General features: G+C 40.0%; 1 protein-coding gene across 1 annotated transcript in view; it reads right to left on the bottom strand.

The window, feature by feature from the left end:
• col14a1a (collagen, type XIV, alpha 1a) overlaps positions 1 to 27058 on the bottom strand; it is a 151839-nt gene that overhangs the window by 59918 nt on the left and 64863 nt on the right. The window contains exons 21-30 of the mRNA XM_013913665.1: positions 25319 to 25495; positions 22326 to 22442; positions 18613 to 18759; positions 17095 to 17169; positions 14539 to 14678; positions 12058 to 12181; positions 3845 to 3988; positions 3401 to 3565; positions 3146 to 3184; positions 2840 to 2978 (exon numbers count right to left, since the gene is read on the bottom strand). Of these exons, the coding sequence (XP_013769119.1) occupies positions 2840 to 2978; positions 3146 to 3184; positions 3401 to 3565; positions 3845 to 3988; positions 12058 to 12181; positions 14539 to 14678; positions 17095 to 17169; positions 18613 to 18759; positions 22326 to 22442; positions 25319 to 25495 (1267 nt within the window). The remainder of the gene's footprint in view (positions 1 to 2839; positions 2979 to 3145; positions 3185 to 3400; positions 3566 to 3844; positions 3989 to 12057; positions 12182 to 14538; positions 14679 to 17094; positions 17170 to 18612; positions 18760 to 22325; positions 22443 to 25318; positions 25496 to 27058) is intronic.

The following is a 27058-nucleotide window of genomic DNA, read 5'->3' on the forward strand; positions in this document are numbered from 1 at the left end:
ATGTGTAATTCCAAGAAAAAGTGAATATATTGGATAGCCGGGGATAGTAATAGCTCAGTAGGTAGAGTGTTTGCCCCATGATAGCAAGGTTGGGGGTTTAAATCCACCGAATGGCTACCCTGAGATACCCATGAGCAAGGTGCTGCCTTTATACACTGCTCCCTGGGTGCTGGATTGGTGGCTGCCCACTGCTTCACTGAGTGAATGGGTTAAATGCAGAGGAATTTCCTATGGGATTAATAAAGTGTACACAATGTTAAATTATCAAAACACTGATTAAATGTTATTTATTAATTAAAATAAAAATGTACTTATTTATTTAATTGTGTGTTTGTTTATTCAAAACCTTGTACATGTTTAAAACTGTAGATATAAAAACACAGACCAAACAAAATAGTTAATTTTGTTTAAGGTACGATGGACAATGACACAGTTCTGTACACCACCACAGTTTAAATCAAACAATCAATGTGTGATTGTAGTACAGACTTTCAGCTTTAATTTAAGGGTTGTAACAAAGGTGCTGTACTGTATTGTAACTGTTTCGGAATTAGAGCCATTTGTATAAACAGTCCTCCATTTCTAGAGGCTCAAAAATAATTGGACAACTGGCTGAAAGGCAGTTTAATAGCCAGGTGAAGCAGTTTCTCTCATTATACTATGACAAATAGGAGATAAATAACCTGCAGGTGATTCAAAGTGTTTAACTTGCATTTGGGAGCTTTTCGTGGAAACCATCAAAAATAGATCAAAAGAGATGCCGAACGAAATAAAAAAGGTGATCATTAACCAAGAAAACCAAAATAAATCTATCAGAGATAAAAGGAAAACTTTAGAAGTGACCAGCTTAACAATCTAGTTCTTTCTTAAAAAGAAAGAATACAGTGGCCAACAAGATGGAAAACCCAGAAAGACCACAAAAGACAACTAAAGTGCGTGATGACAGAATTATTTCCATGGATAAGAAAAACACCTTTACAACATCAAGTCAAGAACACATTCAACGAAGTAGGTGCATCATCGCCAAGAACTAAAAATTCTCATTCATGAATGTAAATACAGAGGCTTTTACTTTAACCATAAATCAGAAAAAAAGTCAAACATATTAAAAACACAAATGTAGCTTCCTGATTTGGCACACAGCTATCAGAAGTGTGTGAACCCAGACCTTAGGAAGGAGAAAGTAGTGCATTACAGATGTTTCTGATTCATTTATCATCGTGTCCCTGTGTCGTGATCATTCTTATGGCCAAAATCATCTTTGCTTATTTGCTCTAAGATCTAATCTCATTCTTAATGACACTTGAATAAAGCTATGCCCAGCTGCCAACTCCAGATGTGCCAATTGTTCATCAAGCATTTGTGCTGTCAGGCGAGTTAGCAGTCATAAAGAAGAAATGTGATCAGTTGTTTCTTGGCTTGGGTAGCGTGGTGCTGCAGTGGTTAGGACAATAACCTCACAGTTAGAAGGTTACTGGCATGCTTTTGTGTTCTCCTTGTGCCTGTGTGGCTTCCTCCCACAGTCCAAAGTCATGCATGTTGGATGTTAGATGAGGGGCTATCTGTCTGTATGTGATAAGTCTGCGAAGAAAGTGCAGCCTGTCCAGGGTGTACCCAGCTTTTCACCATGTGGCAGCTGGGATAGGTTCCAACCCCATTTTAAAGTTGGATAAGTGGTTAAGAAAATGGATGGATGTTTTTTGGCTGTTTAAAAGTTACTGTTATATTAGATGCAGACTCCAGTTAAGAGTTTTCTGACAAGAGAATCAATTAGAAAAGCTAAACTGTGTGTTCAGCTAAAACAGAGCAAATCATTAATGAAAATAAAGAGAACAGTAATCTGAGCAAATCCACTTCCTTATCAGACGAAATAATGATGCACAACTGAAATACAATTTCAGTGGCACAGTAACTCATGTGTCTTGTGATCCATCACAGTTCACAGGTTCTTGTAAAGTGTAATTTGTAGAAACGGATAAGTTATCTTGCCATTGGTTGGCTGTATTGCACAAACTAATGAGAATTAAAATCCAATGAGAAGTCGAAAAGTCTCTCAAGCAGTCATACCCAGGACAAATTTATTCAGTTCACCACCAAAAGAAAGTGTTTGAGTTCAGGAGTATTTACAACCATAACCAAAAAGTATGGTAAAAATATGTAAACACATCAGCATGTTATACTTGGCAGTGGCCATAATACTGATTTTAGCATAATGGTGATAGAAAGTCCCAAACCACACCTTCCTTATGTGGGATTCACCCATTAGGACCACTCCATCCTTCACCATGACCAATAAGATCACTGTTATAGTTAGTTTTCTTTGTGTCCTTGGGCAAGACACTTCACCTACCGTCTACTGGTGATGGCCAGAGGGGCCGATGGCGCGATATGGCAGCCTCACTTCCCAGGGCAGCTGTGGCTACAACTGTAGCTGCCTCCACCAGTGTATGAATGTGAGAGTGAATGAATAGTGGAATTGTAAAGTGCTTTGAGAGTCTCGAAAAGCACTGTATAAATGCAATCCATTATTATTATTTTATTATCTAACCATCTAACAGGATACAAGTGGTATACAAAGCAATGTTTCAAGCTATCATATCAAATGGCATTCAGTGAACTTCTGTCTTTATCATTTTATTCATGCAAAATGTAGCAACATGCAACCTTAAAGAATTTGGAGCTGTGTTTGGAGTTTATAAAGCTCATTAACATTGAGCACAGTTTGAGTGAAAGCCCATTAGGTGATCACTGTTTGTAAGTTTCAGTAAAATATGACCAATACTCAAGGAGGACACAATTCTTGTGATGTGAACGGATGCATCAATGTTCATTTACTCACTTGGTGGGCTGAGACACCAGGGCATCACGGTGTAACCTGTAGCAAGGGAAGCTGTTGAATGAACCCGGCTCCAGAGAAACTCCAGGTATGGTGCTATACTCCTTCTCTACCAGGCCAAACTTCTCCATCATACGGAAACCTGCAGCAGAATCATCACCATTAACACTTTGGTGTAATAATCAATAATCATTGCTAGCACCACTATGTGGGCCATCATGATGTAATTGCAGTCATTATTATTTACTTCCTCTCCAGGGATTTCAGCACAGTGCATGGCCCTGTGTGATTGGTATTTGAAACTCTTACCTGCCAACGTGTTACCGCTCATCAAAACAGACGGACAAGCTGAAAGAACAAAACTGAGTCTGTTAGTTCATTCAACATTAGCACAAGTTCTCCTCTCCTCCATTTTTTCCCCTCAGGATACATATCTCCTTTTCTCCCAGCTGAATTTTATTCTGTCCCTCTTCCCTTCTGTCTACCTGTATCCTCATCTGACTTGAACTCATTTTCCTCCCGGCCTCTCTCTCTCTGTTTTAAACATGAGCTGGTGTTACTCACTGGCAGTGGCAGCCTCACAGACAAAGGTAATGAGCTGCTCTTCTATTTTCTTCACAGCGTCCAAATCGTCCACAAAAAAGACGTGTCTGTCACTGGGTTTGCTGGCGATATTCACCAGCTCGCCGTAGTCTGCGTCCGCAAACCCAATTGCGAAGATGATGTAGCCTGAGAATGAAATTAAAAAAGAAGACTCATTACAAGCTGGAATTAATTAAGTCCTTTAATCTAACACACTGTTAGTTTTCTTGCCGCAGCAGCGTGAGAGATCCAGGACTAAAACAGAGAGGTCGAATGAGGATTTTCTCTGATCTTCTTCCTGGACTCTAACCACACACGCTCATTATAACAACATTACATATCTCACCGACTGTCACAGACTCATAGTTTAGGGCCAGAGTAAGTCATCGTTCATTGCATTTCAGGATTAATGACGTAAATACCCACCCTCCACCTGCATCTCCTTGGACACTTTGTTGACATCGTCTTGTGAACGTCCATCGGTCAGAACGACCAGGACTTTGGGAACGCCCCTTCTGGCTCCCGCCTCTGAGGTGAAAATAGACTCCTTCACATGTTTGATGGCTCTACCTAACAAGAGACAAACCAGAAGCAGCATAAAGCAGAAAACTCACACACATGTTTTCGTTTTGTTACATTACACAAATGAAGCACGGTTCAGGCAAAGCAGTGAAGTCACACTTGTTCCCGGCCAGATGGCACCAGTAGCCTTCAGTAAACTTCCCAGTGATCAACTTAGTCAAAATGTTTAAACGTTTTTTGAACATTTGTGTGTATAAGTTACAATTAAATACAAGTTTGAAATCATTTTCAAATCATTTCACTTTTCCCCCAAAATGTTTTCTTCCTCTCGGTTCCTGTAGATAGTGTGTAATACCGTTGCTGACCACTTTTAACACCTCTCTTTAGATTTGTAGCTTCATATTTTCACATTTTGGAGCAGTCATTTTATCATCAATCACGTTTCCCAAGCGAGGCTCGATGCTGATAAATGTTTTGGCAAATGAAAGCTATTGGAACCACGGATGTCATCTCTAATCATCTCAAATTCTCTTCCCCACATCAATCAAAGAGGTGAAACCATGTGACCTTTGATGAAATTTTAATGGACCTCCTAATTTATTATTCCACTGACATTAATAAAATACATTACTGACTCCATAATTATCAGACAAGTGACCCAAAAGCCCCTGAAATTAGATTTAGGCTGAGCGATTAGCATTTAGGAAAAAAAGAGGAGCCAGAAAACAACTTGTGACTTGTGTATCTCAATGACACCCAAAGACAGAAAGATAGACAATGTCACAATGTGGTTTACAGCATGCTATCAAAAAAATTAAAAGTCACTTGCTAATGGATGTAATCAGTCAATAAAATCTGTCTAGACAGTTTTAAAAGGTTTCAGGAGCCACCCACAGCAAAGCAACTGAGAGGATTTCTGTGCACACCTGTCAGTGAATTTAATGATGATTTATGTGCATCACTGTGCTTTAAGCACCTCGAAAAGTTATGCAAAATAAAATTCAAAACAGCAGAAAAACTTTGTAGCACCTACAGCACATTTTTCTTTATAATTTTTCCTTCAGGAAGCTCCTTCTGCTGCCATCAGGTAAAAGCATCGAAAAATTAACTCTGAGTAGGTGACGGATGGTCATCTAAATAATAGAGAAACTTTTACGTTTTTTTTTCATTTATCACAAATGAATGCATACAGAGCACCAACAATAAGTCTAATCAGTCATACATTGGTAGGTAGTTTCTATTTAATTCCATCATTTGCATTTTGTCCATTATAATTTGCTGGAAATGATTAGTTGAGCTGTGCTAAATGTTGCTCATATCCAGATGATCTTTTCATAATAAAAAAAACCCCATCAGTCCTTCTCTGTCCTCTTACTCTCATCTCTCACTTCTCATGTGTTTCCAGGAGTTATAACAAGAGGTGCAGACTCAGGAAACTTTGCACTAAAACCAGCGCATCCATACATGGCCCGCCCATTAACTGATACTGCTAAACACTGGTATTAATTCTTCTATGTGTGCATGATGTCTTTCAATTTTTAACCACACTCCACATCATATCTTCACTTTCTCCTCTTTGTTTTTTTTTTTAGAGTGAGCTGTCACTGATGAAAAATGATAGAGTGCTTGGCCTGTAAAGTGTTTTGATGTCAGATATCTGCCAGTGCTACATCTGTTTCTACACCGTCTTCTCTTCGTGATGGGTGAGACAGCAGCTAGCCAGGCATGAAGTGACACACTGGACAGAGTAGGAAAGAAGGAAAGTGAGACAGGGGAGGGGCTAAGTGGATTGTTGAGGATAGGAAAGAAGACAGAAGAGTGGATCCAGATGGGGAGAGCAAGTTAAAAAAAAAAGTGATAAAAAAATTATTGCAAAACCAAATCATGTCAGGACAGCTTGAGTTGGAAAGCCCATCATCAATCAGCGATTCATTATTTTGAGTGTGTTTGTGTAATCTGTGTCATTTTACATTTGTTCTGGTGTCTGGCAGTTTACCAGCTTTGTTGCTGTCACTCAGAAAGAGAAACAATATGGGAAAACAAAAGATGCTTAAATGTTTTAAAATTCAAAGGCTTCACGCAAAAAAAAGAAGAAAAAAAAAACAGAAAAAAGTTATATTGCAGTAGGAAACGCTCCCTCCCTGTTCTTTTGTGGCTGTAGGTGGAGGCTGTAATGTTCCCTCTGGAGTATCATAAATGGACAGAGCCATTAAATCCTCTAATCTTTAAAAAGTTACAGTAAGCTCATGAGAGTACTTAAAATTTTTAATCAGGGTCATGAAAAGCATTATTGAACATATACAAAGGCTTTAGAAAGGGTTTTATTGGTTTCACTGGTTTGACTAATGTACTGGTGGAATGAGTTTTATAGTCACCGAAACTCATTCATACACTAATTCTGAATTCATAAAGGAGTCATAAACCTAGATGAATTGAGTGAGGGTCCCAGAAGACTGCATTAATACAGATGAAGAAGGGTGCTTTCTTAAAAAAAAGTCACACCCTTACTAATATAATGTATGACTGGCCATTTTATTAGGTATGCCTGATCAATTTAATAAAAATGTTTAATCAACCAATCACACTGCAGCAACCCAATGCGTTTAGCCTTTTGTCAACAGATCTTAGAGAAGAGGTTCTCAGAGTGAGTGAAGCCATTGTGGGGGGGGGGTCCATTATGCTATTATCCATAGCATAATGGACAGGGTTTTTTTTAAGGGGCTCCCATGCAAAGGCAAAGCATAAAGAGAAGCGTTGCTAAATATGCATCCAAACCAACTTCCATCCAAGCCAGAGACTAGAACATATGATGAAGCATATCTTGCCCTGGGCTTCACCTCCACAACAGCTGTCGTTCCAAGGTAGGTTTCCCCTGTGTCAGGAGCACACACTGGGCTCTCCAAATCAAATTCTTGATTTTTAGTTCACAAACACTTCTTATAAGACTAACTACTCCTGCAACTGAAGATTTTCTTGTAAAGGAAAGGGGGGCCTAGCAAAACAAGTTTAGGAACCACTGGCTTAGATGACTTGCTAAAGTTCAAACTGAGCATCTGAATGGCAAACAAAAGTGATTTAAGTGACTATGAACATGGCATTGTTGTTGATGTCAGTACTTCAGTATGCAGTATGTTGCTGCATAACCAACCCCAAAGCTTACAGAGAACGGTCCAAAACAGCAAAAATATCCAGGGAGCAGTTCTCTGGGTGAAAATGCCATGTTGATGACAGAGGTCAGAGAAAATTACCAGACTTCTTCCAGATGATGACAGAGGTCCAAAGTAACTCAAACAACCAATCATTAGAATGCAAAGGTGCATCTCTGAATGAACAACACATTGAACCTTGAAACAGATTGGCTACAGCTGCAGAAGACCACATCTTTGTCTACTAAACACAGGAAATCAGGCTACAATTCACCAAAACTGAACAACAGAAAATTGGAAAAAACCATTGCTAGGTCTGATAAGTCTCAATTTCCACTATGACATTAGGATGGTAGAGTCAGAATTTGGCATGAAAGGATGAATGCGTCCTGCCTTGTATCAACAGTTCAGGCTGCTGGTGTAATGGTGTGAGAAAAAGTTTCTCGGCATACTTGTGGCCCCTTAGTACCAACTGAGCATCATTTAAACACCACACCTGTCTAGGGTTGTTGCTGACTTTCTGATTACAGTGCACCCATCTTCTGATGTCCGCTTACAGCACAATAAGGCAACATGTCAGAAAGCTCAATCATCTGAAACTGGTTTCTTGAACATGATAATGAGTTCACTGTACTTAAATGGCCTGTACAGTCATCAGAGCTCAATCCAATAGAGCACTTTTGTGTTGTGGTGCAATGGGAGATTCACATCACAGGTGTGCAGCTGACAAACCTGTAGTAACTGTATAATGTTATCATGTAAATATGAAGCAAAATCTCTTAGCAATGTTTCTAGCACCTCGTTGTATCTGTGCCATGAAGAATTAAGGCACTTCTGTAGTAAAGGGGTCCAACCTAGTACCATCAAGGTGTCCCTAATAAAGTGACCAGTGCGTGTATCGCTAAATAGCTGAAAATCAAAAGTAACACATGCCGTGTCTCCTTAATACATGCACATAACTATGCACGTTTACATTTGCTCACAAGAAGCTACAGAAACACAATTCGCCACGTGTATACTGTACTGCCAATCAGCTCCAGGGATTAACACAATTACTTGTATACAGCAAAAAATAAATTTAAAAAAATCTCAACACACACACAGTGTACTCATGTACATTGTGTATACAGGGATAAGGACTAATGCAGCTATAGCTATGTTACATCAATCATTGACTAAGCCAGCCAGAGGCTCAACAACTTGTTAATGAAATGCGTAGTGACAAACAAAATCCCAGAATATAAGCCTCAGCATGCTCTCTCGCTAACTTGTATCAGAGCGCACTGATGCTGGAACAGAAACTGACTATACAGTCTAAAAGGATGCAGCATCATTTACATATTGTTTATGAAATGGGTATATAGAAAAGGCTTTGCACTACAGGTTTGATCAGAATATGAATAAGTAGCTGTCAGATCTTCTTAAGCAAAAACCTTTGCAGGCCTTCAAACAAGAAACTCAATCCATGTTGCTACAGAAACAGCTCTGCACTCTCAACCAACAGTATGAGGTAAGGAGGCAGAACTATTTCTCAGAATTAATAAAGATGACAGACTGAACTTATACCTAAAAAAGATTCCATCTTTGGAAATCCTACCGTAAACAAGTACACTTCCGAGCACATTTCTTCTACTCCAAAGGTCATAGGACGGCGATATAAAGTGAGCAAACCACTTACAGTAAACATAAAAGCGCATTAACACTGCAGGGGTTCTTGCTGGCTAGCTGTTGTATTCACACAGATAGCCAGAGGCTAAAGGTTTGAAAGGAATAAAAGTACATATTTTGGGGGGCTTTGGACACAATGAGGGTCCCTAATGGGGCCTTTGAGGAGAATCTGAGGTTTGGAAAAAAATGAAAAGGGAATAGTTTGGGTTTGGAGAGCAAACAGAACTTATGGATTGTATTGCAAGCCTCGGTTTTGAAAGCCAGAGGAACTGCTGACCCTTCCCTCAACGAACCAGAGGAGCAAAATGTACTATAAGGAAGGGGAATTGGGTTTTGCGCTTTAGGCAATTTAGGCCTTTTCATTTTGTAACATTCTCTGTCCAAAATTCATTCAGCAGCATATCAACCCTGAGAAACACAGTCAGTCCTAAAAGACTATCCTCAGTGACAAGAGGAATAAGGATTTCTGCTGCCGACTGTCAGGCCCCCGCATAGTTCTGATCCCAACACACTGTAGCAATTCTAGGATTATACATGAAGTGAAAGAAGACACTGAGAAAGTGTAAATCTACAGATGATCCATGGCAAGAGCACCTAAAGCACCAAATAAACAACCAAATAAAAAAAACTAAGAATAAGGGGAAAACACAGAGGGGAGTAAATAAACACTAAGACCAGAAAAAGTACAAAACTAAGCACATAAGAAATCCAGTGAACAAATACCAAATGATAACCAATGCTACAAAACTCAAGCAACAGACAAAACTTCTTAAAAGAGCAACCGGGGAGGATAAAAAACCCCACAAGGAACCAAATATAAAGAACACTAACTGAATTTCAAAGAGTAACAGAAACACAACTAAAAGCAAGAACCATAACCTCACAAAAAAGAAAACAAGAGCAACAAAACTCAAACCCTGAGTCCAAGAGTGATACAAGTAAACTGAACATACCTGTGTAATTAAAACAGAGATTCATTATGTTTTAGAAGCTATATTATGAATATTGGATCACAGAGTACCCCGCGTTTCATCCTAAGACAGCTGGATAGGCTCCAGCGCCCCCGCGACCCTGACAAGGATAAGCAGAAGAGAATGGATGGATGGATCACAGAGGAGAAACCATAGAAGAAGCACCATTAAACCAAACAGAGACATACTCTTCACCTTTGTCATTGTAAAAAAGCACAATACAAGTATTAGATATACTATGCATATTCTATTATTCTTTTTCTATATGAAATATGTAAAAATCAAGTTAAAAATAAAATACATGCTGTGTTGGTGTCTTAGACGAAGTAAAAACAGCCTGAATAACTCACAGTGTAGCTGAGCTGCTGAGGAATAGTTTTACTGTGCTGGCTCCAGTTATGTGTGTTTGTGTGTGAGACAAAGAGATCAGAGTTGGAGATACACTAGTGAGTCTGTGAGCATTAGCTTAACCTTGTGTGAACCAACTGACTCCTACTTTTTATTGTGTGGTGAAGATTAAATTTCATGGTTTATTTTCCGCTCCGCAGTAGACCACATGCACTCATATACACATTGCCCTGTCAGCTAAAACACCACCTGTTTTCACCTGTTAAACTATAATTGGGAAGCTGGACCAAAGAGAACATTTAGGAAGAAGAGACAAATGAAAGAGGGATGGGATGAAACAAAGCAGCCAAAAAGCAATGCCGAGAAGAACGCTTGAAAGGAAGAAGAAGAGAAAAGGAACAAAGATCAGCAACAAAGAAAGAGAGTAGAGGAAAACACATGTAGGAAGACTAGTGGAATCGGCTCTGTATCACACAGGTATAGCTCAAGGACACAATTACTGTGTGCAGACACTGAGCCCTGACCCAAACTTTAGCAGAGGGAAAGCGCTCTGAACGACCAGCATTACCTGCACAGTCACATACCACATCGAGTTAATGCCTTTCACCTTGTGTAGACTAACGCAGCGGGACATTTCAACATCAGTTTTACAATAGATTCATCATCCGTAGTGTTTGTTATGCATACTGACAATGAAGCAGGAGTGGTACAATATACCAACATGGACAGAATACTGATTTGATGTTAATGACGCACATTTGATACGAATGAAACTAGTCAAGTTATTTGTACATGTGTGTATTATAGTCAGACGCACTGCTCAAAAAATAAATAAAGGACAACTTTATTTAAAAACACATCAGATATCAAGCGGTAAAAAAATCATGCTGATATCTGTACTGCTATGGACTGAGTAATGTGTTTGAAACACAAGGAAGCTACATTATATGATGGGAATGAAAATTAGCTACTTGCAGAGCGCTGAATTAGAAGGAAGCCAGAAAATCAAAGTGAAAAAAGAAGGAAACATAGACCCAAACATAGAGTCACTACACATAGATTCACAGAGGTGTCCTGCTAGATTTAGGTCAGGTGAGCATGCAGGCCAGACAGTGGTATTGATTCTTTCATCCTCCAGACACCGCCTGCATACTCGCATTACACCTGGGGGAACCAGTACCCACTGCACCACCATAGGGTGCGATAATGAGTCCAAGAATTTAAGCCCAATACCTAATAGCAGTCAGGGTGCTATTGCCTAGCCTGTAGAGGTCTGTTGTATTCCTCCATGGATACGCCTCCGCAAACCATCACCGACCCACCACCCAAACAGTCAGGCTGAACGATGTTACAGAGCCTGTCACTTCTGGTATTCTATTGCAAATGCCACGAAGGGCTGGACAGTGAGGGCAGGCAGTTCCTGGAGGATGAAGAAACCGATACCACTCACTTGCCCCCATGCTTGCCTGACCTAAATCCAATAGAACACCTCTGGGACATAATTTTTCAATCCATCCAAACCCCATGGTTGCACCTAACAGTCCAGGAGTTCAGTGATGCCCTGGTCCAGACCTGGGAGAAGATACTCCGAGACACCATCCATCTTATTAGGAGCACGCCCAGACGTTGCCAGTCATGCTTAGAAGCACATACACACTACTGAGTACCATTTTGAGTTGCTGCAAGGAAATTCCCTCAGAATGGACTAGCATCACTTTTTCACTTTGATTTTCAGGTTGCCTTTGAATTAGGCCCTCTGTAGGTTCATCATTTAAAATTTTTATCAAAACGATTTGGCATCCTTTTATTCCTAAAACATTATCCAGGCCATAAAGCATGATTTTTCTCTTTTTCATCTGTGTTAAATTTTTGAGCAGTGTACTAACATAGATTATAATGAAATTGTCCTGCTAATAAATGGAGCTAAACAAAGGGAATTGCAGTAACTATCACCACTATAATCCTGCCATTGTGCTGTTCTAACCTGTCTTCGTGTTTCCTCCTTTATAGCTGATTCTCTGAATAGCCTCCAGCAGTGCTTCTTTGTTGCTATGAGAACTCAGCTGGAATTCGGTCCGAGCATCGTCGCTGAACTGAGCAACGGCCACCTGGAGAGAGACAGAGACACATGTCAAATAAAATTATGCAAATTTAAAGTGCCGTTTGCCTGAGCCAGTTTGGGTTTAAACTCCGTATAAAGGGAGAATTTAGAAAATAGTAAAATTCTGTCATCATCTGTTCACAGTCATGTCATTCACGATACTGCCACAAAGGGTTTTCAGGGTAGTTTCAGCCTCGCCCCATAGTACAAAAAACCTAAATTACACACAAAAAAGCTTATCTGGCATTATTCAAGTGTTATGAAGCCAAATGATTGCGATCTTGGTCAAACAACGTAATATCCACGTCATTATCACCAACGCTTTCTGAATTTTTTCTGGACATTAACAACAGTATCAAACAGATATTGCTATTGTTCACTGATGGTAATTGTGTAATTACATAAATTGGGGTGCGACAAAATATCCCCACAAAGCGAATGTAGTGCAGATAAACCCATCTGCACTACATTCGTCTGTACATGATGCACAAGAGGCCTGAATATACAATTCACAGTTTAAGATTATAGCTTTATAGACGGGGCAGTGTTATCACCCTTTTTTCATCTGGTCCTTCCTGGTGTATTTAATATTTTTCACACTAAGAAACACTCATGATGCAAAAAGGGAATAATGCAGCTTTTTCTACAAGCATAGGGGAAACTTAGGAATACATGCGCTGTAATCAGTCTAATATCCATACTCTAAGAGCGTCGGACAACTGTCATTACCTCCAGACTGCTAATGGTGCTGTTGTTGGCTTTGGTCAGCCTACATTACCCAGCCAACTCCCTCTTTATTGTGCAGCCAACTTTCTCACATTACAGCCAGCGCTCTGATGCTGGTAGCCTACTGCCAGAAGGTTATGGGGCACAGCGAGGCTAGCGAACTCCTTAACAGTAGACATTACACAAATGAAACAAAAGGGTTTAGCAAGCACCTCTACAGTGTGATAAATGAACCAGCTGAGGTTTGCTGACATAGTGGGGGCCATGCAGGACAGAAGCGCAAATAAATGAGTTCACAGTGACAACAGGGAGCAACAGCCCCGAGTTAGAGCTTAGCATTACTATTGATGGACCTGATAAATGGGAGATAGTCTGAGGGAGTGAAGATGGTAATATCCCCCGTGGTAACATGAGTCAAACTTTTGCTCTGTTAGAATCACGTTGACAGAGAACCACTCACTGTTTATACCAGCTTTAATGCATCTGCACTCAACTTATTAAAATCACCATTTCTGCAGGAAAAGTATTGTTTTCTGGAACAGTGGCTGCAAATGAGTGGAGTTAACTCAATACCGCTCAGCAACAAGAAGTCATTCCAGAAAGTAAAGATTGACTCACAGGGAGTTTAAAGTTTCTTCTCACTTTCCCAAACTTTTCAACAGATGTAAAGCTTTGGTCCTGCTGATTTATCAGGGGCTCCAGAGCGTCCTTCTAATATCAATGAATGCCAGTGTCAGCACCTTTCTTTCCTAAACAATAAATGATCCGAAGGATGTGGACTAAACTCAAATGATCTAAGATACATTATATGGGTAAAATTTCTGTTCTAATCAAATTTCAGTGGCTAACTTTGAAACAAAGAAAACAGTAGGTTACAGAAACTAAGTGGCTTTTCGATAAGTCCCCTCCATCCTCTCATTATCAGCATCCAAGCTCCTTTATTTTACTCTCCGCTGAATGTTAGTCTAGCTTCAGCAGATCCTAAAGCAAAAATTAAAAAGAGCTTTTCTTTCTCTTTTTGGTGACTGGCTATTGGTGAAATTGGCTGCAGTTCATAACGGCTGGAGGAAAGAGGATGAGGTAATTCGCTAGAGCGGCAGGGGGTTGTAATCTATCTTTTTGCAGGGATTAACACCCGCATACACATAATTCTCTCGTCTGTGAACGAGTTCCTAACCCTCAGATTATACTCAGATATGCAATTAAGTTATTCCCTCATTATTATGGTTTTGAGTACGGCTGCATTTGGCTGGAGCCCCACTGTCTGCTATACATCATATTTCCCATGAGGAAAAATTCTTAAACAAAGAAAATAAATTGCAAAGAGACTGAAAGGAAATGAAAAGCCTTAGGGACAATTTGGATTTCTGTTGGTTAAACTGTGTAAACTGGCAAAACGGTCATTTTCACTAGACACAGGAATTTAGACTAGACACAACAACCACTAACAGTCCTAAATGTGAATCCAAGCCCTGCAAAGAGTCTCACTTCACTGTGAGTCAGAGCGAGGCGGTCAAGACAGCATGACGTTTTAATCCATAAATCTTCCTTTCCCATGTAATGACAGATTTTTGGGGAAAACTGGTATGAATGAGTAAAACGAGATAAGTTCACTAAGAATGCTGTCATGTGACTGACCTGGGTGCCATCTTGTCCAATCAGATCCAGCGATCCCATGGTGCTGTAGAGGAAACGTGTAATCTTCATGAAGTTGTCATCTCCGATGGACCAGGAGCCGTCGACCAGGAACGCCAGGTCAGCCTTGGCCTCCTTACATACTTCAGACAGATAAGGGAGGGGTTTAGATTTAGTCAGCACAACGCTTTGCGTCTACACAAAAAAATAATTTCACACAGTGTGAATGTCAGCAGAGGACAAAGCGTAAGTGGAATATTAACTGGCTGCCTAATATATTCAGACTCAGAGTAAATATGCAAAGTATGAAGCTCTGCAAATATACATCTGCTGGAAAAGGGTAAATATGCAAAGACTAGGTCTTCAGAGCAATCTGCCAACTGTGGAGTTCATAAGATTAAAGGTATGGTGCTCACACATTTTTAAACTCTGATTTTTCTGAACACAAAATCATCTTTATCCTGTCTGGTTGTGCCGCTCTTATATATCCACGGCCCTGCAGCGACGTTTCCCTCTTTTATTTGTCTCAGGTTTCTTGATGACTCCCAGCAGCCTTTTCATCACTGCTGTAAAGTTGTTTTGTGTTTTTAACAAGTCTGCAACCTCCAAGTCTTTGCTAAATTTCTAACCTTGTTTATGACCATGTCAGTATCCATAAATTCCAATGCAACAAAGGAGAGGAGAAAACTTCAATGTTAGAGAGGATTGTTTGTGTTTCCTGTCTGCGTTGCCATCTGTCTTGAACATTTGACCATTTTCAGTAAATTTTCTTTCTATCTCTTCATGCGGCATAATTTTGTTTCTTTGTCTTCTCCCTCCTACGTAGAACAAAAACACGGTCCTTGTGTTCTGTTTCTCCCATCTTTGCAGTTCTGTCCCGAATAAAGGTTGCCTGTCATTACAGATGGAGGCACTGGTCTGACAAAGGTCAGAAACTTAGACAGAAGCGCTTCCAGGCGGGCTCAGCAGGTGTGTCTTTCACTTTTGTGGACCTCGTGTTGCGGTGCGACCTTTTACCTGAGCTCATCAGACAGGAACAGAGGAGGACGAAGCCTGTCTGGGTAGTAGGTGAAAGGGTGGAGGACTCAAACCCCTTCGTTACTTGAGCTTTCGATTTAAAAAAACATTTGAAAAACATTTTTGCTTGTCCTAACTCATGAGTCATTCACAACCCTGTTTGGAAAAGAAAGAAAGAAGCTGTGTGCTAATAAAGACTAAATTGCAAATCATGTTTATTAACTTGAAAGCATCAAAAAGAGAAAACAAAAGTTGAACTTGATTAATTTCTTCAGATTAACACTGAAATTATAGTTTTGGAGCAACACATGCTGCTCTCCAGATGACTTTTTTTGAGCTTTGTCAAGTGTGCTAAATCGGCATGTATTACAACAGCATGGCTCTTTAATAAAACAGCCCAAAGCTAAACTGGCATGCCAGCTTTAAAGACCTGTCACCTAATAAAAGAGCGTACAAAATCCTATATTAAGTATGGCTTTATAAGCATTTTGCATAAGAACAGCGGAATTAGACTCCTTGCTCTCCAAAGGCTCAAGTGTTATTAAAAAGTTAGTGACATTACAGTATATTCATTATTGGCTTTTTTAAAATGGTTCAAATGCCTTAATTTGACATGCTCTCCTTTTTAATGTATTAAAATAGATAGAATAGTTTTATTACGTAGATTGTAGTTTGAATTTATCAAGAACAGCTGAGGCTCATTTTCTGAATTTTACTTAGTGATTGATCCAGTGAAGAGAAACTTCACAGGTATCATAACTTGCTGGTCAGCGGTGAGTCAGGTGTACCCTGCATGATTTGAGGAGAAATAAAGCTGAGTAAGAGTGATCAGATTAGCCTAGCTGAGCCTGTGGTAATATGATAAGAGGTTACTTTTCTTCATTTTGGTGTTAGCTGCAGCAGAATCAGTATATTTCACATAATTAAGTCATTGTGGAATAAAAATGTCTGAGATTTTCCTTTAGCACACCCTAAATTTACAAGCCGACTCTCCAAATTTCCTTATGATTTACTGTGTATGTTCAGTTTCAGTACCACAGCAGAGCGGTATAGCACGTTGGGGACTGTGCCTTCTTCTTTCGTGCCTCCGTCTCCCTAGCATCCTCCTCTGTCACACCATCTGCACGCCCTCAATCACTACTTTCTCTTTGGTATTTCCCTTTTGCTCTCCTCTGGCAGCTCAATCTTTGGCATCATTTTCCCAATATATCCACTAAACACACTCTTCTGTCTCACATTCATTTTCCTAAGTTGCTTCAGTCGCATTTTTCCTGCACACACAGGGAAAATAAGTTCAGATAAGAAGTTTAGCAATTACGTGCGTCAGTTTTACAGAACGCACATGTTTTTGTATGTAAACAAACTATTGAGAAGGTAATGTATTGGCCATTTTTGTTTTTCAAAGTACACAATGAATACACCAGGTGGGAATAAGGAACAGAAATAAGACGGATGTCATATTTCCTCTAAAAAGACATAATATGTCAACTGCAAGGATTATCCACCACATTGAACATAAGAGTATTAAAAGCTTCATCTCACCCTCTTTGGCTGGTGGGATTGTGGGTGGGGGCTCCGTAGTGGGTGGTTCAGTCGGCGCCTGAGTGGGTGCTGCAACTGGAAGCACGCACAAACACACACAGAGACACAGAGATAGAAGGCAAGGTCATCAATCATGACGACAGTGACAAGTGGCACCATCAATGGGGTCTACATGCAGACCGCAAACACACACTTGTGCATGAGCACACAAACACAGCTGGCACACTGAGACATAGCAGTGGTCTGTTTCTATTAACCTTTCCTCCAGCGATTGAGCTCTGGACCTTTACAGAAAAAAAGATTTCTAATGCAATCTGTAGATACTGTACATAAGCAAAACAGCTTCTGTGTTTTATTGAGTTTGTCTTTTGCTCCATTTTGGAATTATTTCAGATTTGAACTTTCTAAATTGCTTCTATACATCCTAAATTGGGGACAGCACAAGTGATTTTAGTTTATCAGTCTAGCATCTATTGTCTGTAAGACTCAAAAACAGCCCCAAGTTAAAGTCTGTGCCTCGGTGTCAGATTACTTACTTTGGAGAAAGTTCTGTCAAACCAGAGAGCAGTAAAGTGAATCATCTCAGAGAGATTTGCTACTGCGCAAAGAAGCGACGCACACTTTGTAAAACTGGATGAGATTATCTCAACAAATGTTTCTTCGGCTTCCACACCACACCCGCTGTGGTGACAAAACAAAGATATGTAGCCTGCTAGAGAATATCTGCTTGATTGACGCAGCTGTCACTGAATGATAAACAGTGAGGAGTTCAGGTGAAATTCGTGCCTTCGTTACCTGACGCTGTTTCTTGCTTTTATTGTGTCTTTTCACCCTTTGAGCTTTATCGGTTGTTTACAGACTTACACAGATGATATGGAAAGGTGGCTGTTGGCTGTGTGTAAAAGCAACAAGTACAATTTCAAGTACTGAACTTAATATAATTATGACAATTTGTAGTCTATGCTTCTCTTTGCTGTGGCTGACAGCTAAAAGTTTTGATGCACAGACACACTCGTATTAATTACATTTACAGTGAATACATCAGTGAAATTTCACTTGTCTATAGACCTTCAACTATTTCCAAAACCAAACAGATTAAGTCATCCAACAGATGTCTTGCTACATAGCAATGTGAATATGAGAACATATCCATCTATTCATTTTTTGGTATTCCTGGTTTTTACATGAGTCTTCTTGATCCCAGGAGCTGTGTGGTTCACCTCACCTCATTAACAGACCAATGAACTGCACAAACACGATATGTTTTCCGAGAGTGCAACCGAGCAAATTAAAGAAAACCTAAGCTACGAGATGTGCGACGAGATGGCTACAGGGTGCAAAGAGGGAAAAATATACATAAGATGGAGACGTAAAGAATTAACTGATTACATTAGATGAGAAATGAGTAAAAAAGAAATAAGAATAAAACTTGCAACCCCTTTAAAAATGTTCACGATAAATAGAAATGAATGAAATGATCGACAGCTTTGACATAAAACAAACATAAACCCAGCATACGTGTCATGTCAGTGATGGAGACAGAGGGTCCCTCCGTTTCTTGTATTTGCGCGTGAACGATGATCTGGTATTGGCTACTAGGAGTGAGGTCGTAAAAGCAGTGTCGGGAAGCTCCACCTCCCAGCCTCACTTCCTGTCTCTGACCATCTGCAAGGCAACAAGAAATAAAAGAGCTGATTTAGAGTGATTAAAATTCCCAGTAAAAGTCATGCACGCCAAACAGACTGAAATCGCCTGGAGATGCTTTTTAGATGAACTTTTACAAAAGACACACCTTCATTTTCCTCTGTGTTCTCAATGAAAATCTAAGATAATATTAATAATGCATTTTCTAGCAGATTAGGGTAAATATAATCAGATTTGAGTCCGGTTTAAGGCTCTGATGAAGCCCAATGTTTTGTTGACTTTACAGAATTAACTGTGATGCATCAAAATGATTCATTCTCAGGCATCCTTTTCATGATGAAAGCACAACACACACACACACACACACACACACACACACACACTGGTTGAGAATCCGCCACATGTGCCGCTTTCACTTCACCAAAAAGGTAAGCGAGAAAGTTTTCAAAAAGTGTGGGAAAACATCTTAAATCAACTGAAAATCAAAATAAATCACGTTATTGAGCTCTTTTGTCTTCTCTTGACAATTCCCCCTGGATTGCAGACTGCAAACACGTACTTTGTAGTGTCTGTTTTGACGGGCTGCAGAGCGAGAGGATCACAGAGAAGAAAAGACAGCCCAAAAGGTACAAACTGGAAACTCGCGTATACAGTACACACTCTAATGGCTGCCATTTGTCAGTTTCATTTAGTCTAATTTTATTTCCTAATGTGTCTCTCATCTTGGAGGTTGACAAATTAGCTCCTCCTCCACGCAGGAAGCAGCCATAGATAATAAAGTTTAGGGAAACAGCTGTCACCGAGGCTCCACGCATTTCCATCCGAGAAGGTGTTTAAGCAGCTGGCTGGCTCTGCGTGGATTAAAGTAAATCTCTAAACTTTCGACTTCAACATCCCACCGCTGCTCAGGCAGGAGAGGGAGAGAGAGACAAAGACAAATCGAAAAGTTCGCGAGGAAGACGGGAGAGAAATCTCCCTCCTTCCTGCTGTCTTCTTCGCTCGAAAGGCAATGAAATGCGTGCACAAATCACACGCCGAATTTGTTCGTGTCTCTAATACATTTATCAGCCAACGCTAGCTTCCAATTTAGTTTAATCAACAGCAACCACGAACCTGAACGCTGTCGGAAAAATCTATTTTAAAGCAGAGCCAAGATCTGATATACATACACAGTGCATTCCTGTTATTCAGTTTAATTTTAATAAAGCTGCATTCAATTTTGTTGCTGTGCTGTCATTGCTTTGATGTTGTGCACACTGCCTTGCTTGCACACCAAAGCAAATCAAGATCATTGGTAATGGTATTAGTCACACCTGCGGTTTCTTTCCCATGGCAAATCAAATGGGTGGAACCCAGAGCTCATTTACCAACTACGAATCTCACTGAACGGCAATCAAGGAATAAATGACAGGATATTTTCAGGCTTAATGTAAACCCATGAAGCACATACGGTAGTCCAACCTGCCTGCTACAATATGTTTTGATTTTTACTGCACTGATATCTCAAAAATAACCCTGTGGACTAAGCAGTGATTCAGGCATTACTTGCCTACACTAACAAATTATTTTGAGGATGACCACAAATCTATACAGCAATTTCTACATGATAGCCATCTCTGAAAAATATCAGGAGGGCTTTAGATTTCATATGAACTTGTGCTGCCCAGCTGATAGCCCCCTGAGGACGAATAAAAATAAAGCTCCGACTTGAAATTGTTCACTGTGATAGGATGAGTTCCAAACTTCTCACTTCTCGGTCAACACAACCTGGGTTTTATATTTTTGTCAAACTATCACAAAGCTGGGGTTAAACACAGCTTTTTTCCTAGGCTGATTCTATTTAACTAAAACATATTTTTCCACTTTCTCCTTTTTGTGCGCCCTCCTCCCTTTGCTTCAACCCCCTTTCTTCCTCCAGCTCCCTTTTTCCATTGATTAATAAGGTGATCTGTGTATTAAACAGCATCTAAAGGTCACATTCTGCATCTTTCCTGGTCTCATTTCTGCTGCGATGACATGCGCGATTCTCAAAGCAGTTTCCTCCCATGTCATTTATCGAGCATATCATATCTCCCCTTCCCTTCTGCAAATAGCAAGATTTATGATGATCCCTCACAGCAGAAACCAGTGCCATGTGAGAATGAAACAAATATATATAACACTTATTTCCCCAGTTGCTCATATCAATATAAATCAAAATGAATGTGAAAGGTACCCGTAACCAGTACACGTGTCCTGAGCTGACTGGTATTTGTGTTAATAATAAACAGAGGAGACATTTTCACGAGGATACTGCAAACCTTTGAGGACACACATTCAAAAGGTCGGAGCCTGAATCCAGCTGCATCACTGCATAGCACAACTCTAGTAAAGAGTTTGATTTACTGACTGAACTGTATTCCAGATACTTAACTGGCAAAAATATTGCTTCTCACATGTTGGGACAACTGGGGGGTGCACAGTAAAAATGTACGTATTGACTATGTGTCTCTGCAGAGAACTCCTGCTTGTTTCTGGGATGAAGTTTTATTACCGTAAAGGTGAGGTGGGGTTCAGACCATATTTCAGCAAGGTGGTGAATTTATAAGTTCACAGCTGGCAGGACAGAGTGAGCAGCTTGTAACAGGTCAAATTACCAATGGACCAAATTAAAATAATTACACTTTTCACAGATACAAGTATATGCCAGTATACAATATAATTAAGGTCTCAGTCACACAGGTCTGGAGACGAGTCGGCAACCATCCGATTGCATGATGTTGCTGGCTGCTGCTGTTAAGTCATCCCATTCCAACACGCTCTCATCCCAAAACGTAACGTACGACGCTATGTGACAAATCCTCGGTATGTTACGCTCTCGGAAACATGAGAACAGTTTGGAATTGATCTACACATGTATATTTATTTTACTTCCTCATCATTAATCACTTTGGAAAACACTATCTAAGCCGATTAAGACTGTGGTTAAGGTTAGGATTAAGGTTAGGGTTAGAGCTGGAATACACGGCTGGAATGTGCGTTACTGCCGGGAGCGTCATTCTGTTAGACTCCATCCGCAATCTGGCGCGTACCATAGGGATGCAGAAGGTTACCTTTCTCGTTCCTGTGGGACGCCTCAGGACGTAACTAATTGTCGGTATGTTACGTGTTGGGAATTAGAACACTCTCCCCATTCATGTAATCTTAGAGCCTGGTTACCCTGTGAGAGACCGACTTGTCAGCAAACACTTGCAAACCACTTGCCAAGTGGTACTGAACTGGTCACCTTGAAATAAAAGTTGCACCTTTTGAAATCTGTTGATTGAAGCAGGAAGGCACCTTCCTAATTCAATCAACTTTAACTTTGATGGCAACCATTCTCTGTCTCCAGTTTGCAAGGCATTCAGAGAGTAAATGGCGAGTGTTTGTAGACATGTGCAAACACTTGCAAACCACACAGGAAAAGCAAAGCAAACACAGGGAAAGTTTTTGGTGCAGCACCCTCAGCTAGCAACCACTCGCTAACTGGGTGGAGAATACACATTCTTCCCTAGTGAATGGAGGTTGCCAGAGGGTTGTTGACAGGTCTTAAGAGTAAAAGTACTTACTGAGTGTGGACTGTATAGAGATTCTGTATATTGTAGCATGTAGAAGAGGCTGCCACTGAACACACATGCTGTTGGGTCGCACCTGGTAGGCTGACAAGCCAGACACACCAAGGAATACTAGAGAGAAACAAAGAGTTGTAGAGATGATAGAAAGCTCAGATTAACCTCTAGTTTTCAATTTCCAATACACTCACTAATATGCATTTCGTAATGTCTCTTTCTCTCTCTCTCTCTCTCTCCGACACGCACGCACACACACACTATTACTTCCTGCTGTCCCCAGCCCTTCCACGCACCAAACAATGAAGAGTTTAAGTAGGAGAAATTTTGAAATCCCCAAACAGAAAGCTCTTTTGCAAAGCACTTTAAGGGAAATGTAAACAGTTATTAGTGTTTCGGACAAAATGAATTGTCTGGATTATGTATGAAACAGAAAAGTGGTCAGAACATTAACAGTGCACCAAGTGTAAATAGTCTAAAACTTTGAGCTGGGTAGATGTTAAAATAAATCATTAAGTAACAAAATTAGTCAGCGTTGATGTGTCTTGTGGGGGAACAAGAGACATTATGCAGTGAAATGCAAAACAGCTGAGCAGTTTTAATAGCTGAAACTTGTTTGGTAGTGTTATTTGAGTGTACCACAGGCAAGCAAACCTCCCTGGAGTCACTCTCTCTTCTGTTTTCCTCTCTCTCCCTCTCTCGCTCACTCTTGCTCTTTCCTCCTTGTTAACAGAATTTGCTGATGATATAAAATAAACTCGGCTCTTGTGCCAGTAAATGGATATTTTATGCCGGGACCATATGGCAGGTGCCTTATTTTAAATACTTTTGAATAATGCATAGGGCAACCCATCATTTCTATTAATAATATGCAAAGATGCACATAAACTTACTCTCATACATACAAACATGCAACATTCACGGGGCACTGGAAGACACCTACAAGCTGGTGCTGAGGCACATGTGGGTGCAGCAGCATGCAGATAAACACTGCGTTAAAACAATGTCTGATTTTGGCTTCCTTTGCTACAACTGGATGAAACAAAGTCTTTGCACCCAAAGGGAAAGTATATATTTAGTTGATTCAGGATGTTTCTCATCATGCCTTTCTTGTCACACTGGAAAGTTTGAGTCAAACCTCTCTTTTTCTTCTGCAAAACATCACGAGACTCTTCTGCAGTCTTGTGCTAACCTATATGATAAAAGCTCCAGCTCCCAATTTCAAAATATATTAGGCTTTGTCTGAGGGAAACAAGTTAATTTCATTCACTGGTCCTACGGGTACTAAATTTGCTTTTTATGCTACATGTTAGTATGTGCAAATTACTTGTGCAAACATGCCATATAACCTTCTGTTGATGAGGCTGCCATGAATGCAGTGTGCCCGGGGAAATATGACACTATAGCCACCTTATTAAAATGACAAATGATTCCATGCACTTCCCTTTATAAATCAGGGTTCCCCCAGAGAAGACCAAACTACTTGCAATGAATTTAACTAAGCACTGTGTAACATGGGGAAATGCGATACATCTGAAAACGTATCGGCACATTGAGAATTGATTGCATCTCATATGTGTTCTGTTTAATATTTAGTGATGAGATATTTTCTTGATCCCTGGCCAGCAGTGTAGAAAAACTAATTACAGCATGAAAAACAGTACTACAAGCATAATGGATCCCAAAAGAGTAACATGTAGATAAAGTTGAAAAACAAAATACATGCATTCTGTTAGTCCTGAAGTCACTGCTAAAGATTTGTTGCCACGCCGGTGTCAGAGTGTAAAGTTTATATATGGAAGGTGGTATAATTTGCATCCCAGTGCCTCGTGTTTTATCTTTCTCTTTTTGTGAAAGCATCTTTCATTATGAGTGCTTTATATAGACAGGAAGGCGTGAGGGAGTTGTAAGTCATCCTACTGGGGCACAGAGAAAAACAGATGAAGGATGGCACATCACTGCAGCACAAATTAATAAAAAGAAATCAAAAGCAGCCCATTTATTTGCAGGTGATGTGCAACTTGATTAATCACTCGGCTTTACGTGTCTCAGCACTTTGCTTCAGAGAGAAATAGTGTGGTGATGAGCTATTAAAACTACAGTATAAGCTTATTTGTATTTATCCCACCACTTGAAATTAGACCTTAAGCCTAGAAAACCGCAATAGATTTTGAGAGAGGGATGATAGGGCAGTTTTCTGAAAACTCACATGACTACACAGAAACATAAAGAAAAAAAACTAAAAAGACAACATAAATGAAAGCATGCATGCAGTGCTTTTTAACTTTTCTCTTTTCTCTCGGTGTCTCAGCCTCCCACTCTCTTCAGCTATTTGTTTTAGATGAGAGAAGCATTAAAGCCTGCATTAGTTCTTACTGCACCTACTGATACCAAATCTATATGCAAAAGAGATTGTTCTCACCGCCTGCAAGGAAAATATTAATATCCATCTGTCTGTTTGCCAAAGTCTCAATGGAAATTAGAGAGTATGATATCAGCAGGTGTTTAATATGCATGTTGTACCTTCCCCACTTTCCTTAAACTACTTTGCTTTTCTGCTGCAGTCTAATTGCCACACAACGTTTTGTGGCAAATTTATAATTAAAAAATTTCCAGCTGGTGGTGACATCCCAATAAAGCTCCTTTATTCATAGGGGGTTGCTGTGGCAACCCCTTGTGCATGTTTGATTTGGTAGATTTTTACACCAGATGCCCTTTCTGACACAACCCCAAAGGGATTTGTGTTTCCTCCCGGGATCAAAACAGACATCTTTCACTTGGTAGGCGAATGAGTAAATCCCCGAAAAATATAATAACTTCCCAAAAGTAAGTCAATGTTTTTTCAATGAAAGTGCAATTTAAAATTATGCTTGCATATGTTCACAATCTTATGGTAATGAACTGTAACAGCCAAGAGACTGTGAGGGATAACGAGTTCCTCAGCATTTACATTGCTGTGCTGTTACTTGCAGGTTTATGAGAAGGACACTTACATGTCTTGGCATTTATTAGCTGTGGCTCACTTTCTCCTGCAGGGTAGGAAGCCTTGACTCGGACACTGTACTCTGTCCCACTTTGTAGATTGACAATAAGCATGGAGTTCACATCTTCATCCACTGTTGTCTCCAATACTGGACCGTGAACTGAGAAGAAGACACATACACACTGGTGTAAAAAGGAAACAAACAATGATAAACGTTTTTGATTTTTTTAAGGCACACGCTACAAACAAGATAAACACAAAGATATGACTCAACCGACTCAGGAGGGGAAAGCAGTACTCTACTTGGACTGTGTATAGTGTGGGTGGAGCACTGATGACTTCAACTGAGGACACTGTTGGATGGTGGAAGGAATACTTCAAGGAACTCCTTAATCCCACTGAAAAGTCTTCTGTAGCGTAAGCAGCGTCTGGAGACAAGGCGGACTACTCATTGCTACTGGCAATTCAATCCTTAAACAACCGTTGCAGGAGCTTGGTCCTCCATTCCTTTTGGAGCCAGTTCGAGCATTTGACTTGAATGCCTCCTTGGCATCTACTGGGTGAGGTATTCCACTGGGAGGAGGCCCTGGGGGCAGATCTAGGACACGCTGGACAGATTATATGTGTCAGCTGGCCTGGGAACACCTTAATATTCCCCCTGAAAAGCTGGAGGAGCTGGGCAGGGAGAGGGAGGTCTGGGCTTCTCTGCTTAGGCTGCTGGCCCTGCCCGGCCCCAGATAAGCGAAAAAAAAGTGATGGATGGATGGATGGAAGTCAAAACCAACTATTCGAGTATCTTCAAGTAAACTAAGCCTCTAACAGTATAATATTAGAATGACAATAATTCCTTTCTACATTTTAATATAAAATAATGTTTCCCTATATTTCATGTGTCATGAAATATATCAAATGCTTTCAGCATGGATTGAATCAAGACATATAATACACATTTAAGCCCCTGAATGTTGTTTTGGTTTAGCACTATATAAATAAACCTGAATTTAATTATATACACAAACACACGAAGCGATGCCCTCAACTTGACTACTAAATTAAAAACAAAGACATAATAGTAACATTTTGTATTAATGCAGCTTTCCCAGATAACTGCTGCAAAGTGTTTTACAAAATAATAACAACCTTGAATACAGAGATTAAAGATTTAAATTAAAAATGAAACAAATACAATAGAATAAATAAATAAAAACAGATAAATACAGACAGAGTAGCAATTATCTTTACAGCACGCAGCCCACTGGAACAATGTGAAGGGAAATAAGCTGTGTGTTTGCACGCGTGCTGTGCATTTTAATCATTTGCTAAACTTAGTGTGTTTATACCTGTATTAAGTATATGGTAGCTGTATAGCTGCGTGTGTGTAGGAAGACACACACAGACACTTTTCTTCCCTCCATGGCTCTTATTGTGAAAACAGCAGCCTGCTGAAAATTATTTCTCTTCAATACAATTTCCTAAAATCAGCAGTCTGTCCTGCTTAAAGCTGGATCCTCAGAGACACAGTAATTGTGTTTAGATGACTAAAAACAGACATGGAAAGGAAAAATGGGAAAAAAAACCTGTTTTGTTTTGGAAAGATGAAACAATTAGAACTAGAGAAGCAGTATGACAGTGAAAATGGGCTTTTGATGATGCCTCAAGACAAAAAATAAATAAATGAGTTAGGGTAACGTCTTATTTTAGTGCCAAATGGTGACATTTTCTTTGAACTTCATTTTAAAAGAAAAACTAA

The sequence above is a fragment of the Pundamilia nyererei genome, unplaced genomic scaffold (genome assembly GCF_000239375.1).
Source record: "Pundamilia nyererei isolate P.nyererei 1_Seehausen unplaced genomic scaffold, PunNye1.0 scaffold00144, whole genome shotgun sequence".
NCBI classification, from domain to species: domain Eukaryota; kingdom Metazoa; phylum Chordata; class Actinopteri; order Cichliformes; family Cichlidae; genus Pundamilia; species Pundamilia nyererei.